Source organism: Musa acuminata, chromosome BXJ1-9 (assembly GCF_036884655.1).
Source record: "Musa acuminata AAA Group cultivar baxijiao chromosome BXJ1-9, Cavendish_Baxijiao_AAA, whole genome shotgun sequence".
Taxonomy (NCBI): Eukaryota; Viridiplantae; Streptophyta; class Magnoliopsida; order Zingiberales; family Musaceae; genus Musa; species Musa acuminata.
This window is the reverse complement of record NC_088335.1, coordinates 2,279,679-2,295,539: the sequence shown is the minus strand read 5'-3', so window position 1 is coordinate 2,295,539 and position 15,861 is coordinate 2,279,679. Positions and strand designations below refer to the sequence as shown.

Here is a 15,861-nt window from a genome sequence, read left to right as displayed (position 1 = left end):
CGCGGCGGCCGATCCCCTCTCATCCGAAACAGATTCCCCATAGTATGATCACAACTTTTTGTTTGCATCAAACGATTCTTTGCCACGAAATATATATGTATATATATACATATACATATATATATATATACATATACATATATATATATATATATATATATATATATATATATATATATTGAGGTGTACAGGAACAACATTCTCGGAGTATATATATGTATATTAATTGTGGAGAGTTGGGTGGTGCCTCGTGTGATCCTTCTTTTTGTTTTTATTTTATGTTTTAGGTGCATGATTGATAATAAAAATAAAATATTTAATTTATTTAATTGTAACAGCATCTGATATTTTATCTTTGTCATGATTAGCGTGATAGTTCACATGAATTAGATGAGCCTAGTCATGATTAATCCAACAGCTAATCGTTAGCGCCCACTCTTATCTAATAATTTTGAGAATTATCGTGGTTCAAATTAATTTGACAACATACGCCTGGTTTCTCTCATCCACGGTCGTCCATTATCTCACGATTAAATCATCACCGTCCATTAATCATTCAGGACAAAACAGAATAATACAAAGAATATATATATATATTATCATATACACCGCACAATAAATAATAATAATAATAATAATAATATTTTAGATATATCTTCCTCCACAGGAGGGGATGGTGGTCCCCGCGTTTTGATTGCTTTCGCCGCCGTCTCGGAGGACGTGTACCAAGGAAGCAATAAAAGTCGGAAAACCTGCTCTCTTCTCACCGCGGTGGCGTGACTCCACTCACCTGCTTACCTTTGCGCTCTGTTTCCCCGGCGGCGGAGCTCGCGACGACGAGGCGGATGGGAGAGCCGGAGAGGGCGTACGACGAGGAGGGAACCGAGCTCCTCTTGGTGGAGTCCGGGGAAAGGGAGCGGTCGTGGCGGCTCAACTTCGACGGGTTCCGACCGTCCGAGCCCCGCGAGAAGCCTCCCCCCCGCGGCCTCCATGACTGCCTCGGCGTCTTAGGTTCGCCTTCCCTTTCTTTCTTTTTCTATTCCCTTCGTAATCTGACCGCTCGAGTTCGATGCGTGTTTTTCTTTATTAGGCATATGCATGCTTCCCGTTCATATTATTATGGTCTTTCTTCCGTCATCCCCTTTGATCAGAAGAGCAGCCTACCACATCATCCAATTGTATCGACCGGTGCTTTCTTTATTCTACTTGCGGAAATGTTGGGCTATATTGTTTCAGATGCGATCTTTTTCTGCTAGCCTTTTGGGGATCGGAAAAAGGTGTCTCCTTGGTTTAAGGTATCTTCGTTTTGGGAATATGAGAAATCGCGGATGAGTATTTTGGCTTTTAGTCAATAATCTGGATGCTGATGAAGTATATAATACACTAGTTGATAGGAAGGCTTGTAGTTGTGGGTATTTGGAAATTGAGATCGGATCCAGTTTCATCCCCACCCTTTTTCTTGACGAATCCTTTGCTACTAGATTATTGATTTCAAAGTGGATTACTGAGATTGAAACGAGAAAACCTGAGGGTGGAAGTCATTGTTCATGGTGAGTAGTCCCTCCGTATTCATTTATTTTTCTTTACTTTTTTTTTAAATGGAGATTTATTTTTCTGGAGTCACCTCACTGATTAAGCACCTTACTCTAGATAAACATGAGAAACAATATCTGAAAAAAATTTTGCTCTTGAATTACCGACGCCTATTTCTCGGATTTGGTTTGCTAATCATGTTTTGCATCAGCTGATCGTTTTGTGATATAATTAATATGCTGAAATCTCATTTGCCTCTTAACTGTGAAGGTAGTGTTAGAGCAGTATGTTGAACAAATGAGTTTGGGATTTTTAACTGAGAAAAAAGTGTTGACGTGATGGTCATAGGCACTGGAGATGTGGTGGCAGAATATTATCAGCAACAGGAAGAAATGCTTGAGGGTTTTAACGAAATGGATGCCTTAACTGAACGTGGTTTTCTTCCTGGAATGTCGAAGGTACGAGTTCTCCTGAGGCTGAAGAGGGCAAATACTTCTGAAGGAAAGTGTTAGCTTGATATGAAATAAGCCATGGACTGACATCGTTATGTTTCGAAACAGGAGGAGCGCGAGAAGATTGCTAAGAGTGAGACAATGGCCATTAGACTATCGAACATCGCTAACATGGTTCTCTTTGCTGCAAAAGTTTATGCTTCAGTCAGGAGTGCCTCGTTGGCAATTATTGCATCTACACTCGATTCTCTCCTTGATCTTTTATCAGGGTTTATCCTATGGTTTACTGCATGCCAAATGCAGTCAAGAAATCCCTACCAATATCCTATTGGCAAAAGACGCATGCAACCATTGGTAAGTGTATTTCTTTTTCTTTTTATTTTTAATTAGTCAAGTTGATATTATACAAGGTTTACCATTGTTTGCATGGAACAGTATGTTTCCTTTCTTTAGCGACTCACTATTCAAAAAATATATTCATATGGAACTAGGCTATATGCAGCCACAACAACTGGAAATGTCATTAACTTTAGCATTTATTTATCCTTTTATGGTTATGCAAAGCACAATAATTGATATGTCCTTGTTATAGCATTTGTTTATCCTTTTACTGTTATGCAAGGCAAAGTAATTGATATGTCCTTGTTAGTTGTGGTGTGTCATCCTTGGGATTCCTCTACTGGAACTATGTCCTCGTTAGTTGTGGTGTGTCATCCTTGGGGTTCCTCTACAGGAACTATGTTCCAATTGTTTTTTGTTTCCAACTGGCTGCACACTTTTGCACTGGAAAAGATACATTTACGTGTGGGGAGTCAGCTACTCTTGCTCATAAAAAATTTACTGTTGTTAAAGCCGAGCTTTACCCATATCTATTACATTTATTTTATGGGTCATACTAGAAATACTTGGGTTATTTTGGTAATTTATTATTATCTTTTACACATTTTTCATGTATTCAGATTTCTTGCCAACTATTGCAGCCGGGTAATCATCTCTATATCTGAATGGGATGGCCCTGTAAAGAGTTTGTTTCATGTGAATTCTATTCTAGCAACTACACTATGTTATTGGGAGCAAATTCATCTTTTCTTTCTTAGATGGGTCTATCTTGGGTTTATAGTTTATCACTATAATGGGTAACAAACACTGTTTTTCTTTGAACTTATTGATTTCATGTTGCATTATCCTTGTTACTGGCTCAGGAATAGGGCTCAGCTCAAGTAACTCCAACTGGGTATCTTGTGTAAAATCCAACCTCCAACTCTAGCACCTGTGGTAGTTGTTTTACCCTTAAGGTTTATGTTTTTTTGGACACTTAATCCTCTCATTAGTTGATTTCTTCTGCTTCCACTACGTTTACTTTTCTTGATTTGTTCACAGTTGCACTAAGAATATTTCTATGATTTGCAGGGAATTCTTGTTTTTGCATCTGTTATGGCAACATTGGGTCTACAGATAATCTTAGAGTCAGTGCGCTCACTGATGTCTGATGTAAGTGCATTTGACAATATTTGGTATTGACAACCCTTGGAGTAGATGTGAAATTTCATCCTTGATCATGAATCCTGAGTGTATAATCTAAATACAGTAGAAATGTTTGCTTTCATGGGGCCTATAAAATCTATGACCTCTGTTTATAGATTATAACCCAGTACACAGCCTTTCTCTGTTTATAGATTATAGAAAATCTAAATACAGTATCGACAATCCTGCATTTATAGTATGAAAGTCTCATGCTTGTTGATATGTCAATATGCAGGACAATGAATTCAGGTTGACCAAGGAGCAAGAAACCTGGTTGGTTGACATCATGCTATCAGTGACGTTGGTGAAGCTTGGCCTTGTTGTTTACTGCCGTTCGTTCACTAATGAAATAGTTAAGGCTTATGCACAGGATCACTTTTTCGATGTCATTACAAATATCATTGGCCTTGTGGCTGCACTGCTTGCCAACTACGTCAAAGGCTGGATAGACCCTGTTGGCGCCGTAATTGTAAGTAGGAGAGGCATTATCTTCTTTCACATGCTAATTTTAGATCCTTCCGTTTAATTTTTCTTTGCATGTTATGTCCTAAGCTTCTAAATCCACAAATGGATTTTCTAGGCTGTATATTTATAGACTTTGTTGTTTTTAGTATTTTCTTTCTTAAAATAATTGTGTGCTTTAATATTGTGATAAACAGTTTTTATAGTTTGATCAATCTTTTTTTTTATAGAATATTAGGAGAAATAGAGTAAGGTTGATGCTTTGTCGGATGATAAAACTCACTTTTCTGAAAATCTTCCCTTTGGGATTGAGCATCAATTGCAATGAATCGGTAGATGGCTGGCTCATTGGACAAATGTACGTAAGCAACGCTCTAGAAACTTACAGGAAGTTTCCTCATACGGCTTTAGAAATTTTGACTTCAATTTATCTGTGATATTTTCATCTATGATTTTAAACACTAAAGAGAAAACAACACTCAAATCATTTGTGTATGAGTCAATATTTTCATTCTTTTGCATCGATACAGACACTTGAGGCATAGAGCTGATATTATTGTCTATCGTGACAGTTGGCACTGTATACCATCCGTACATGGTCGATGACTGTGCTGGAAAACGTGAACTCGTTGGTAGGGCGGTCGGCAGCACCGGAATACCTACAGAAGCTCACATACCTGTGCTGGAACCACCACAAGGCCATACGGCACATTGATACGGTGCGAGCGTACACATTCGGATCGCACTACTTTGTGGAGGTGGACATCGTCTTGCCATCAGAGATGCCACTTAGAGAAGCTCACGACATCGGGGAGGCCCTGCAAGAGAAACTAGAGCAGTTGCCTGAGATAGAACGAGCTTTCGTTCACCTCGACTATGAATTCACCCATAAGCCTGAGCATGCCCAGTCCCATGACGATTAGCCACCACACAAAGGTGTGTCGTGCCAAAATAACTCAAGGTTAAAGTCCAGTAGCGTCTTCCAAGTTCTATAGATGGCTGTCATCGTTGTTCAAATTATCAAGCGGACCGACCCTACTTGTGGTTGGTTTAATTTGCAACCTTGCTTGGAACATCATGAAGGCCAGCAGATTGGGTAGCTCGCTTATGAGAAGATAAGATGGCTTGTTGGCATCAGCGTTCATACATCCTTTGCAGTTTGTAGCTTGTGGACATTTCCATTCTAACTTGAGGAAGCTTTGTGATATGCCACTCTTCATAAAAATGCCTCGTTGCATCAAAACTTTTTATCTTCTTCCTTTCATGTGGTAGGCTTGAAGGAAAGCTACGGTATCGTGCATCTGGACCTGGTGAGTTCCCAAGTCATCATCATGATCGCATAAGCCACAGCATTCGTTTTGTCTTTTCTCTTCCCGGTGGATCCTGTTGTCATCACTCGGAAAGCCAAATGGTCCTCCACGACTCATTCGCTTGGCCATTGATGTGATGTGGAAGCATCATGGCAGCACTTGTGGAAACACTTCTTGTGGGAATAATGCATATGCATGCACATGAATCGTGGATAACAAAGTTGATATCGAAGATGTGCCGAAGAAATCATTTGGCCAGGTTCATGCCGTCCTACGATACCCATCCCACTGTAATGCCTTGCAAAACACACACAAGAACATCTTTATGGTTCTTGTGTTTAGGACTACAAAGATCGTATTGTGATTTAGCAGTGGCTGCATCTAGGTTATGCTGAGCAAATTCAATGAACAAGTGAAAGAAAGATCATCGTGCTTAGCCTTCGAATTCATCTCGGTGCAGAAAAAAGTACATTGTATTGGCAAAAGATTCATTGACCCAACAACAGCAAAGCAATCCTTCTCATGTTAAGATGTCAAGTGTCAATTATCTCAACCTCGAAGCTAAAAGTTGGTGATGCTGGAAGCGCACCGATCATAATTTGCAAGAGCAAACTGGTAAGCAGTTAAAAGCAACACATCTTGGAAGAGCAATATCAAGAAAATAGATGAGAAGAAATAACAAAAATGATGATGTAAAAACCAACGGAACTACAAAGTCCCTTTGAAACCCTCCAATCTTACAAATTCGTACAATAGTTTACTATAAGAAAACACCAAACCGTACCAGGTAAACCGAAAGAAAAGGTCACAAGCCCGAGCCTCATCCAAACTAAAGTGAACACAGACCAGAAGAGGATCTTGGCGGCACCAACTGCAAATACTGATGTTGCCTATGCTCAAGACATCATCTAACAAGAGGGCTTCTGTTAGCCCAGACTCGAAACAGACAGGAATCTCACAAGCAAATCTGACAACCTTCACCAAATCTACTAATCCAGATCGAGCCACGGATACACGGGCCTTGAGATCTGCCTGAAGTACAGGCAAGCGACGCGCCAGACACGGAAGCTCAGAAGCATTTTCGGTGGACAATTGCTGGACCAGACTCCTCGTACTCTTCCTTTGAAATCCACATCTGCATGTTTAAAGTTTGACAAAGTGATGCATCTCATATTATAAGAGAAAATATAATGACACAAGACTAGAACTAGGATGTACCTGCTGGAAAGTGCTAAGAGAGGCAAGGATGGATCCTCCAATCCAAACACTGTATTTACGCTCTGGCGGGGCAACTACCTTAATCTTCATGCTGCTTGGGGCAAGAGCAGTGATTTCCTTGCTCATACGATCAGCAATACCAGGAAACATGGTTGATCCACCACTGAGCACAATGTTGCCATACAAATCTTTCCTGATATCGACATCACATTTCATAATCGAGTTATATGTGGTCTCGTGAATTCCAGCGGCTTCCATGCCTATAAGTGATGGCTGGAAGAGGACCTCTGGACACCTAAATCTCTCGGCGCCAATAGTAATGACCTGCCCATCTGGGAGTTCATAGCTCTTCTCCACACCTGAGCTAGTCTTGGCAGTCTCCAGCTCCTGCTCGTAATCAAGGGCAACGTATGCAAGCTTCTCTTTTATGTCCCTCACAATTTCCCGTTCTGCAGTAGTAGTGAATGAATAGCCTCTCTCAGTAAGGATCTTCATGAGGGAGTCTGTGAGATCACGACCGGCGAGATCCAAACGAAGAATGGCATGAGGTAGTGCATATCCCTCATAAATCGGAACAGTATGGCTGACACCATCACCAGAGTCGAGCACAATACCTGTTGACAAATAGCCCAATCAAACAAATGAAAATTTTAAAATTTCCCACTGAAGCACACAGATTGATACAAACCAGTGGTGCGGCCACTAGCATAGAGGGAAAGAACTGCCTGGATCGCAACGTACATGGCAGGCACATTAAAAGTTTCAAACATAATCTGGGTCATTTTCTCTCTGTTTGCCTTGGGGTTAAGAGGAGCTTCAGTTAGAAGTACCGGGTGCTCCTCGGGAGCCACACGGAGCTCGTTGTAGAAGGTATGATGCCATATCTTTTCCATGTCATCCCAGTTGCTAACAATTCCATGCTCGATTGGATACTTCAAGGTGAGGATCCCTCTTTTAGACTGGGCCTCATCACCGACATAAGCATCTTTTTGGCCCATCCCAACCATAACACCAGTATGGCGAGGTCTGCCAACAATACTGGGGAATACAGCCCTGGGTGCATCATCACCAGCAAATCCAGCCTGTTTGATGAAGACAAGAGAAGCACAAGACAATTTGGTGTCCATGTTGAGAATCAAAGGATAAAAACACTCTTCAAAGAGAAAGAAACTCCGACAGTGAACTGACTGACCTTGACCATCCCAGTTCCATTGTCACAGACGAGAGGTTGGATATCCTCGTCGGCCATCTTCGATAAACCTGAAAAATATATGTGTATGAGGATAAACTCTCATCATGTATAAAGAGCCAATGAACCAACCATCGAAAACTCACCAACTCTATTATTTTCAATCATGTGGATTGTGACATTGGCATTATCAATTGATACAAGTAAAATAGTCAAGCAATACTAAAGAACCAATAAACAAATTGCTGATTTATTTTCTTATTATGTAAATTATGAGAATAAACAATACACAGTGTCACCAATCTCATTATCAATCATGGACAACAACTAAAGAGTGAAAAATTGTGCGTATAGCCATACATCCATGAGGAAGAGTGGTCAGGAACATCTTATGTAGTAGTTACAAACAGGAAGCCCCGATGTGAGTTAGAAACACCAGTAAGGATCTAGAAGAATTTGTTAGCTCTCTACCGAAAAGTATCATCTTTCAGGAAGACCAGATAATTTGTGTTTATCTCTTAAATGAGACACTATAACATGGAATCTGTTGTCTTCCCTCCGTGGAAAGATCAACTGATGTTGCAAGCGGTTTGTGATTAGCTCCCCAAATAAAGGATATAAAAAAGCCTCATAGAAGAAATGTTTATTTAGTGTTCAAACACTGAAACCATGAAAAGACAAGGTCAAAAGTCCAATGTAAGCCTGCAAACCAAAATACTAGAATACCAATGTACCCAGGTCATTCCTTGCTTTGATTCTCCGATTGTGTTATAATTAGTAATCGGCATGTAATATAGTACTACCAACACTACATTCACTATCTGTGCCGGTCATCGGAAACGAAATAGTATCACGAAGGCATAAACACCGACAATAAAAGGGGCAAAGAAACAGAATAAGCAGCAACCACAAAGAAGATCCCATTCTTCTTTACCACCAAGCAGACAGCAAAGTTCCGCATAAATGGATGCAATAAATAGGTCAGATCCAACAACAGATTAATAAAAGCCTACAAAAATAGCCTACTGGAGAATGCAAACGGATCAGAGAGCCATCAAAAAAGCAGATCTCCGCATAAGCATATCAATCGATAATCGAAGGAACTGACGCCGATAGAATGAAACCAGCGATCAATTAAAAAAGAATAAAGCACAAATAGCATCCGGTTTCCGAATGTGCAGCTCGCGACCAGCTCAAAATTAAACCCTAAAAATTCAACTTTTTGATTGAAAGACAGCATCTTTCACTGTTAAACAAGATAGACCGTCTTGAATGCACCGATCGGGGTCGATATCACCGGATGCAAACCACCAGACCGCGGATCCTAAGTTTCAGAAACAAAAAGAACACCCCAGCCGCCGATCGATCAATGAAAGCACAGATCTATGAGATCGGAGGGACCGAGATATTACCTTTGTCGAAGACAGCGATCAAGGGGAAGAGGAACGATCGAAGACGAGGAGCAGTGAGTAGCTTTTATACTGACAGATTGGAAATCGACATCCCTTTTCTCGTTTAAAAGAAGGCAATCGTCCCTCCCAACTGATTTTTCAGTTATTTTCTTTTAATGCAAATTCAGCATATGTATTCCTCCGATCAATATATATAATTAAAATATATTTTGCGTATATAAATTATTATTTATTTATTTATAGTAGCTAATGTGATTTTATTAGACAAGTAATTATGGTGTATATAAGGAAGATGTATATGTTAAATCTAAATTTTAGACGGTGTCGAAGCTCTGACTTTCTGATTTGGATGTCATTTCTTAGTTAATCGATTATACCTTGTGTTCATGTGATAATTTATTTATAAAATTACATCGGGAGCGTACTCGATAATTCTCCTCTAGTATTTATGTTATTAAGAGACTTGGAAGGTTCGATCTAAGTGTTGAATACAAAGAGTGTAATTCATTAAGGATAGAGAGGAGCCCTCCTTGAGATATGCTCGAGGATCTTATAGTGATTCTTTGAATGATTAAGTTTAAGATTATAGTTTAATACTAAGAGTCTTTATTATAAGGTGAGGGTGACATTGTGTTATAAGGTATCGATAGTCTTTATTATATTATTATTCTCATATCACTTGTCCTTTTTCATCGTGTCTTAACATGTGTAATAGAGTCGATGCGTGATAAAATTTTTATTCGATCATCGACCTTGAAGGGGGGAGGATTCAGTTATCCTATCATCGAAAGGAGAGCTTTAGATCAATTAGATCGTATTGTCGTCGAATGGAGCAATTTGAGCAATTTCGATCATATTATTGTGGAATGAAATACTTTGGGTTGTCTCAATCATGCTATCACTAAAGGAAGCGCTTTCGATCGATTCGATCATGTTATCATCTAAGAGAGTATTTTAGATTGATTTGATCATGCTATCATTGAAGAGGGCCCTTTCTTCATCGAATCGAATGGAGCGCTTTAGATCGATTCAACTATGCTGATGTTGAAGGATGCACTTTGTGTTGATTCAAATGGGTTATCGTCGAAGGACACCTCATGGTTTGGTGCAATCTTTTTCTTGGGAAATGAGTTGAGTCACTGATCTCTACCTTTCATAAGGCTAAGTACTTGATCGATAGACATCAATGTCGGATTGGCACAGTTAGTCATATTAGCCCTCCTTCATTGGATTTTTTACTATTAGGAATTCAACCACGAGGTGTTGGTTTGTGTCCTTAGGAACCAACGGTTTGGTATGACTGATGAGAAGAATCAAGATAGACAAAAGCCATTAATGTTGGCATTGATCAGGATCGATGGGTTAGGATTTGAAACCTTTCTTCCTTTTCATCTTGGCCTTGTTTTATTGTCATTAAAGAGGTGGTTGGCTTCTTATGGAGCTTATGATTAATGAAAATGAGCTCAAACTTCTTAGTTAGATCACTGTTCTAACTAAGTGTGACACATGAGAGCATCATTGCTCATAGTTACTTAGAATTCATGTGGTATTGGCTCCTCCTCGATGCTTCCAACGATGGGAGATTACAAGTAAGGCTCTAGCTCAGGTTGTTTTCTTTGCTTAATCTTTTTATATTTTCAAGACGTTAATTTATTACGAGTAATAAAATTTCATAGAATGAATATTTGACTTCTTTTGATACTTTAATTTCTTATACTAAGATATTTCGTAGTAACTATGTCTTCCAGTGGATCTCTTGACTTAGCTACAATGTTGGGTACTAATACCGATAAAGAAACACTAATGATAGTTGAAGGAGTTGATATTTGCTGTGTTAATTAGGCATTAGGCTTGTTTAATTACGTGTCAAATTTAGATAATTTAAGTAGTCATCTCGAATATCCAACATTGTTTCTTATGACCACCATTCACATTGTAAAAATCAATGAGAACGTCTTTGTCAAATTATCCTGATGTAATTTTGTACTATCATCGTACTTATATTCAATGCTCTCACTTTGATTTCTCGAGAGACATATTCAAGAAAAAAAAGTTAATAGTTAGATCGACCAATCAAAATATATTTTAACAGATAGATATGTAAAGTCATATTTTCTTCTTTTTTTTTCTAAAATCCCTCAGCAGCTCGGACCGGGCCGGATGATGTTGAACTGGGTTGAACCTATGGGCTTGTTTTGGGCTTATCTCGGCCCATTAAACACCCCATCAGTGAAAGACCCGTAGGCGCCGGCCACGTCGTGTCGTACAGTCAATAAAGCCGAGTCAGTCGACCCTTTCAAGTTCATTTTGAGATGTATAAATCAATCCGGTCGCCAAATAATAATACATGCTGATTTGTGGTTCTCTCCATCTAATTCCAGCTATGGATCTGATTGAGCGAGTGTGATCCACAATAGTGGTGCTCCAGAACAGTGTTACATGTAGTCAATTGGAAGATGGTACTGTGGGTTCTTTTGTACTCCATGATTCGTGCTGGTCGATTTCGATCCTGTTAGACCCAACATCCATGAGTTCAAGCAAAAGCTAAGCGAGTTCGATTGGCACAGGAAACTTCGCCTGCGAAGTCCGTCTCTGTGCTCTTCTCGACCTTAATCCAAGGTGAAGGACCACTCCGGCACACAGAGAAAGGACTAAAAGAATCCACTCCGACCATTACTCCGACAAAAGGAGAATCCTGCGCCTTGGCCTCTCCATGCGACTGAATCCTCTTCCTGCATGCCATCAGCTCTGGGGAACCATAAATCTGGCCTCCGGTTTGACGTTTGCCACACCCAATCATCAGTCGCTTTTGTGGTCGCAACCCAATAGCAATGAGCCACGTCAGTACGTTGTTCAAAGTTCAGGATGCCACACGTGAAGCCTCACAGCCTGGTCATCGTTAGAGCGGCTCTCTCACTCGACGGTGGCAGTGGGGTCCACACCATGTGGCCGGATTTGGACACTGCCGGGTGTCGCAACCCAGAGTCGTGATTGCAAACGCAAGACGCACCGAGACAAAGCTACTGCTATTGGGGCTGCTGAATGACCCATACCTCTCCCGTGGCAACCTCACTATGGCTACGTCCCGATGGGCCCCAAGTCGAACGTACAGAACACTGGTGTTGGACCCCACCTTCCCCAAAGTTGAATTCAAAGTGAGGCTTAAATAGGACAGCCACCGCAGAGCGCGTCGAGCGGAACATACGACACGGAGTCTACTGCTTGCTTCTATCTCTTTCTCGAATCCGACGTGCATGGAATCTAATTTAGACTCGGCCATGTCGGGATCGTGAGAACGACGCCATTTAGCCCGACCCAATCACACTCGAAAACGTCACCACTATCGAGCATCGGGGCCCATATATCTGCGCACACAAACGGGAGAGCCGACGACGGCAGCGGCTGGTTGCGTACGTGTGTCATGGTTCATCTGGGAATGTAGGGCCCACGGGCCACGTGAAGGGAGGGCCCACATGAGGGACGGACGTGGCTTTAGTGCAACTCGTCTGCACCAATCGTCGCTCGTCGCCCACGTGGTCGCCGGCCTTGCTCTGATCACATCGGTGCTGCCGCCTTCTTTTTAAGGACTAATCCCACCCCCCCGGTCGGTCGTGTAGCTTGTGTGTATGCCGACCGCGTCTGGTTTAGCTTCGTCATGGGTGACTCCTCTTCTTCATCATCGGCCTCCTACATCCGCATGGTGATCCACGAGGAGAAGAACCCCCTACAAATTTGCTCTTCTCTTTCCCCGGTTACCGTGAGACATCTTGATCTTGATCTTAATCTTCCTTCATGGGTGTTGCTTGCAGGTGCAGCACCTGATCGAGAAATGTCTCCTCTTCCACATGAGCAAGGAGGAGTGCGTGGAAGCCCTCTCCAAACACGCCAACATCAAGCCTGTCATCACTGCCACAGGTATATATGTATATATATAGAGAAAGAGAGAGAGAGAGAGAGAGAGAGCGACGACACATAATCCATGACACGTAACAAAAGCTTGATGCTCTTTTGTAAGTGATCGTATCAACATTCGAACCCTGCAGGTAACCTAGGGATTTATGTCTTAGGATAGACAAGAAATCTTGTAATAGCTTTACGTGCATGCTCGCGTATAAGAAGAAGACCTCCGTTGTTGGAGATATAGGAAGGAAGATTATAAGCGAGGAGATGAGATAGTCGCTAGATGCCTTCTCCTTTTACAAAGAAAGAATTCTAATATTAAAATCACCTTCTGTGTATATTAAGATCTAACATATGCGAAGACCGTCATTGATTTTGATCTAGCATTTATGATAGCAGTTGTGTGCTTAAATTGCCAGTGTGGGCTGAGCTGGAGAAGGAGAACACGGAGTTCTTTGAGGCGTACTCGAAGAACCGAGAGGAGAGCGTGATGGAGATGAGAACAATGCAGATGATCCGGACGATGCTCACCCGGATGGCTTCCAGAGATCCGGACGAAGACGAAGACTAAGGTGGCACCCATCCGTTGAAATTAACTATCTATATAGCCTGCGTCCAAGCTAGCGTTACTGTCGAAGGTGGTGGCCACAAGCTGCACCCTCCACGCGAGGCAAGGATGGTAAGGTAAAGTAAATTAGCCTCCGGAGATCATCCTGCGGCGGGCATTAGATCGAACAACTCGGTGGCATAGGCCGCATGCAGCATGATCTTTGTCATTGCAAATCTGTAAATTAATCCCGTACGTCGAGATTGCAAATGAAGTAACGTTTTGTGGCTACTGTTGTCGACTTCTTGTGTGGTTACAGTCGACCTCTGCTGAAAAGTTTCGGTTGATTGGGACTTCACCAGTAATGTAGGTGTGCCTCTTTACCTTTACGTGTATGATTTTGGAGGTCGAAGTTGATGGGAGATCTGAGAGCTCAACATACTATTCCACATAGTATGTCAAATATCATATATGACTTGAAGTTTTACAGGTACCGGAACAGTCATGTGACATAAACAATAAGAGCAACCCCACCTATCATCACAGAAGAAGTTGTCAGAGTCCATGCTTTTCAGCAAAGATTACCAGCTTTCTGCGAGACAGAAACAACGGAGAAGACGCATGGGACATCTCTGCTGTTGCTGTAGCTTCTTGATATGCTCACACAAGCCACACAATGGACCGAGGCAATTATATGTGTGTCATTTCCAGTTTCGATGAATTAGCTCTTCCTGAATGATGCCTTCCCGACATTACACGGTATCATTATTTTACCGGGAAGCCAGAGCTTGTCTCCATGGTTTTTACGTGTGTGGATTGGAGTCGAGCAAGCGTGATGGTGTCGTCGTCGGCGGGCAAGCATGCGAAAAATGAGAGTCGCAGGGAAGTCCAAAGAAGCGTACATCTGTTGAAAGCTGTAATCATTGTATGAAGAAATTATAAGCGCATTTATTTCTGCAGTGTCCCTTTCCATTTCTCGATTTCTTTGACAGGGTTTGGATTCTGTCTCCGCGTGATTGATGGGAATGGCATCGTTTCAATGGTTTGTTTGTCACGAAACACAAGGGGAAAGCAAATCAACGCGGAGCTCGGTCGGCCGCGATCATCATCGTCATCATCATCATCATCATCATACAACCTTTTGACTGGGTCATCAATAATGTCCGAACCACAGCTTCAAATCGTAGAGAACATTAGAAGAACCTTTCGGCAACCAGAATCTATTTTCAGATTGCTTGCAATAACACTCATCAGATGACTCTAAAAGGAGATGAAAGAACAGATAGTACCAGAGATTTTTTTATAGGTTGATTATTGTATTTTTTTATAGGTTTACAATATTTTTATAAAGTTAATAAAAATATGGATGAATTTTCATAAAAATTCTATAGTTTCACAATTGTAGAGCACCTTAAGTATAAAAATTTCATATAAATACCTCTAGCTACGTAGAAAGATGATTTTACTTTTATTATTTTAAAAATATCATACCTCAACCCTAGTCACACCTTTGCTCCGTTTCGTCTTACGCATGATCGTCAACCCTCATTATCATCATTTGTCATAAGGGTGAGTTGCCCCTCTTCTTTCTTGTCGATCGATGACAATGAGAAAGCATGAGGAGATCGCATCGACAATGAAGAAATGCAAAGAGACTACATGACATCGTTAGATCTTATGGGGCCCTTGACCTTCGTTGTTATCACTAATCTTAGAATAATCTTAGAAGTGTCATACATCATCGTTGTTTGCATCTCTTCTCGGAGACCACTATACCTTTACCTTCATCTTTGGTTAGGTTTAGTAATTGGTGGGACAGTAAAAGAGTGAAAAACAATAAGTTATCATAGAAAATTTTAAAAATTCATCTTAAAAATAGTATAATCTTATTAAAAATACTATAATTTACATGATAATAAATCGGTTCACCTAATAATGCAGTAATATCTCACCTTAGACATTTTCCGATAAAATTAGTTAATATAATTTATTTGAAGACTAGGAAAATATCCTCTAGTCTCAAGAGAGGAGCAATCTTTAGATTTAGGCTTGATGGGGCATCCTTCGACGAAGAATCGGCCTCCAAAAATAGGCGTATGCTGCTCAGAGTGGCGGGCACACGGTATTCTTTAGTAAAAGGCGAAAGAATAGTTCGCTTTGCGCCCACCACGCAGCTGCGTGACAATGTGATCGGCAGGCCGTGCCTTATGAAGGAGGTCACCGGATGTGATACGCTTTTCTTGCCGATGTGGGACTAAAATATCATCACGGTCCACAAAACAAACAGGAACTGTTGTTGAATGAAGCCTTCTTC

The 15,861-nt window shown here is 41.0% G+C and overlaps 3 protein-coding genes and 1 non-coding gene across 5 annotated transcripts; 2 read left to right on the top strand and 2 right to left on the bottom strand.

The window, feature by feature from the left end:
* The first annotated feature begins 720 nt into the window (after positions 1-720).
* On the top strand, positions 721-5,178 carry LOC135581343 (metal tolerance protein 5). Of its 2 annotated transcripts, XM_065081856.1 has the most exons (7): positions 872-1,011; positions 1,091-1,550; positions 1,882-1,991; positions 2,094-2,339; positions 3,396-3,476; positions 3,745-3,978; positions 4,544-5,178. In XM_065081856.1, exons 3-7 carry the CDS (start codon positions 1,926-1,928, stop codon positions 4,892-4,894), a joined length of 978 nt encoding a protein of 325 aa, XP_064937928.1. In that variant the 5' UTR covers positions 872-1,011; positions 1,091-1,550; positions 1,882-1,925; the 3' UTR covers positions 4,895-5,178. The 2 variants fall into 2 exon arrangements, with proteins under 2 accessions (XP_064937927.1, XP_064937928.1); XM_065081855.1 differs by lacking the exon at positions 1,091-1,550 and having other exon boundaries at positions 721-1,011.
* A 796-nt stretch (positions 5,179-5,974) lies between these two features.
* Positions 5,975-9,236, bottom strand: LOC103996830 (actin-7). The gene is made up of 5 exons (XM_009417849.3): positions 9,101-9,236; positions 7,692-7,759; positions 7,188-7,581; positions 6,500-7,113; positions 5,975-6,416 (listed from the first exon to the last, which is right to left on the bottom strand). The coding sequence occupies exons 2-5, from the start codon at positions 7,746-7,748 to the stop codon at positions 6,351-6,353; spliced, it is 1,131 nt and encodes a 376-aa protein (XP_009416124.1). The 5' UTR covers positions 7,749-7,759; positions 9,101-9,236; the 3' UTR covers positions 5,975-6,350.
* Positions 9,237-12,644: 3,408 nt separating this feature from the next.
* LOC103996829 (uncharacterized) lies at positions 12,645-13,936 on the top strand. Its single transcript, XM_009417848.3, has 3 exons — positions 12,645-12,800; positions 12,910-13,015; positions 13,420-13,936. Exons 1-3 carry the CDS (start codon positions 12,756-12,758, stop codon positions 13,569-13,571), a joined length of 303 nt encoding a protein of 100 aa, XP_009416123.1. The 5' UTR covers positions 12,645-12,755; the 3' UTR covers positions 13,572-13,936.
* Positions 13,937-15,606: 1,670 nt separating this feature from the next.
* Positions 15,607-15,723, bottom strand: LOC135594545 (U5 spliceosomal RNA). Its single transcript, XR_010480100.1, has one exon. It is a non-coding gene; the product is annotated as a U5 spliceosomal RNA (small nuclear RNA).
* Between the last annotated feature and the right edge of the window lie 138 nt (positions 15,724-15,861).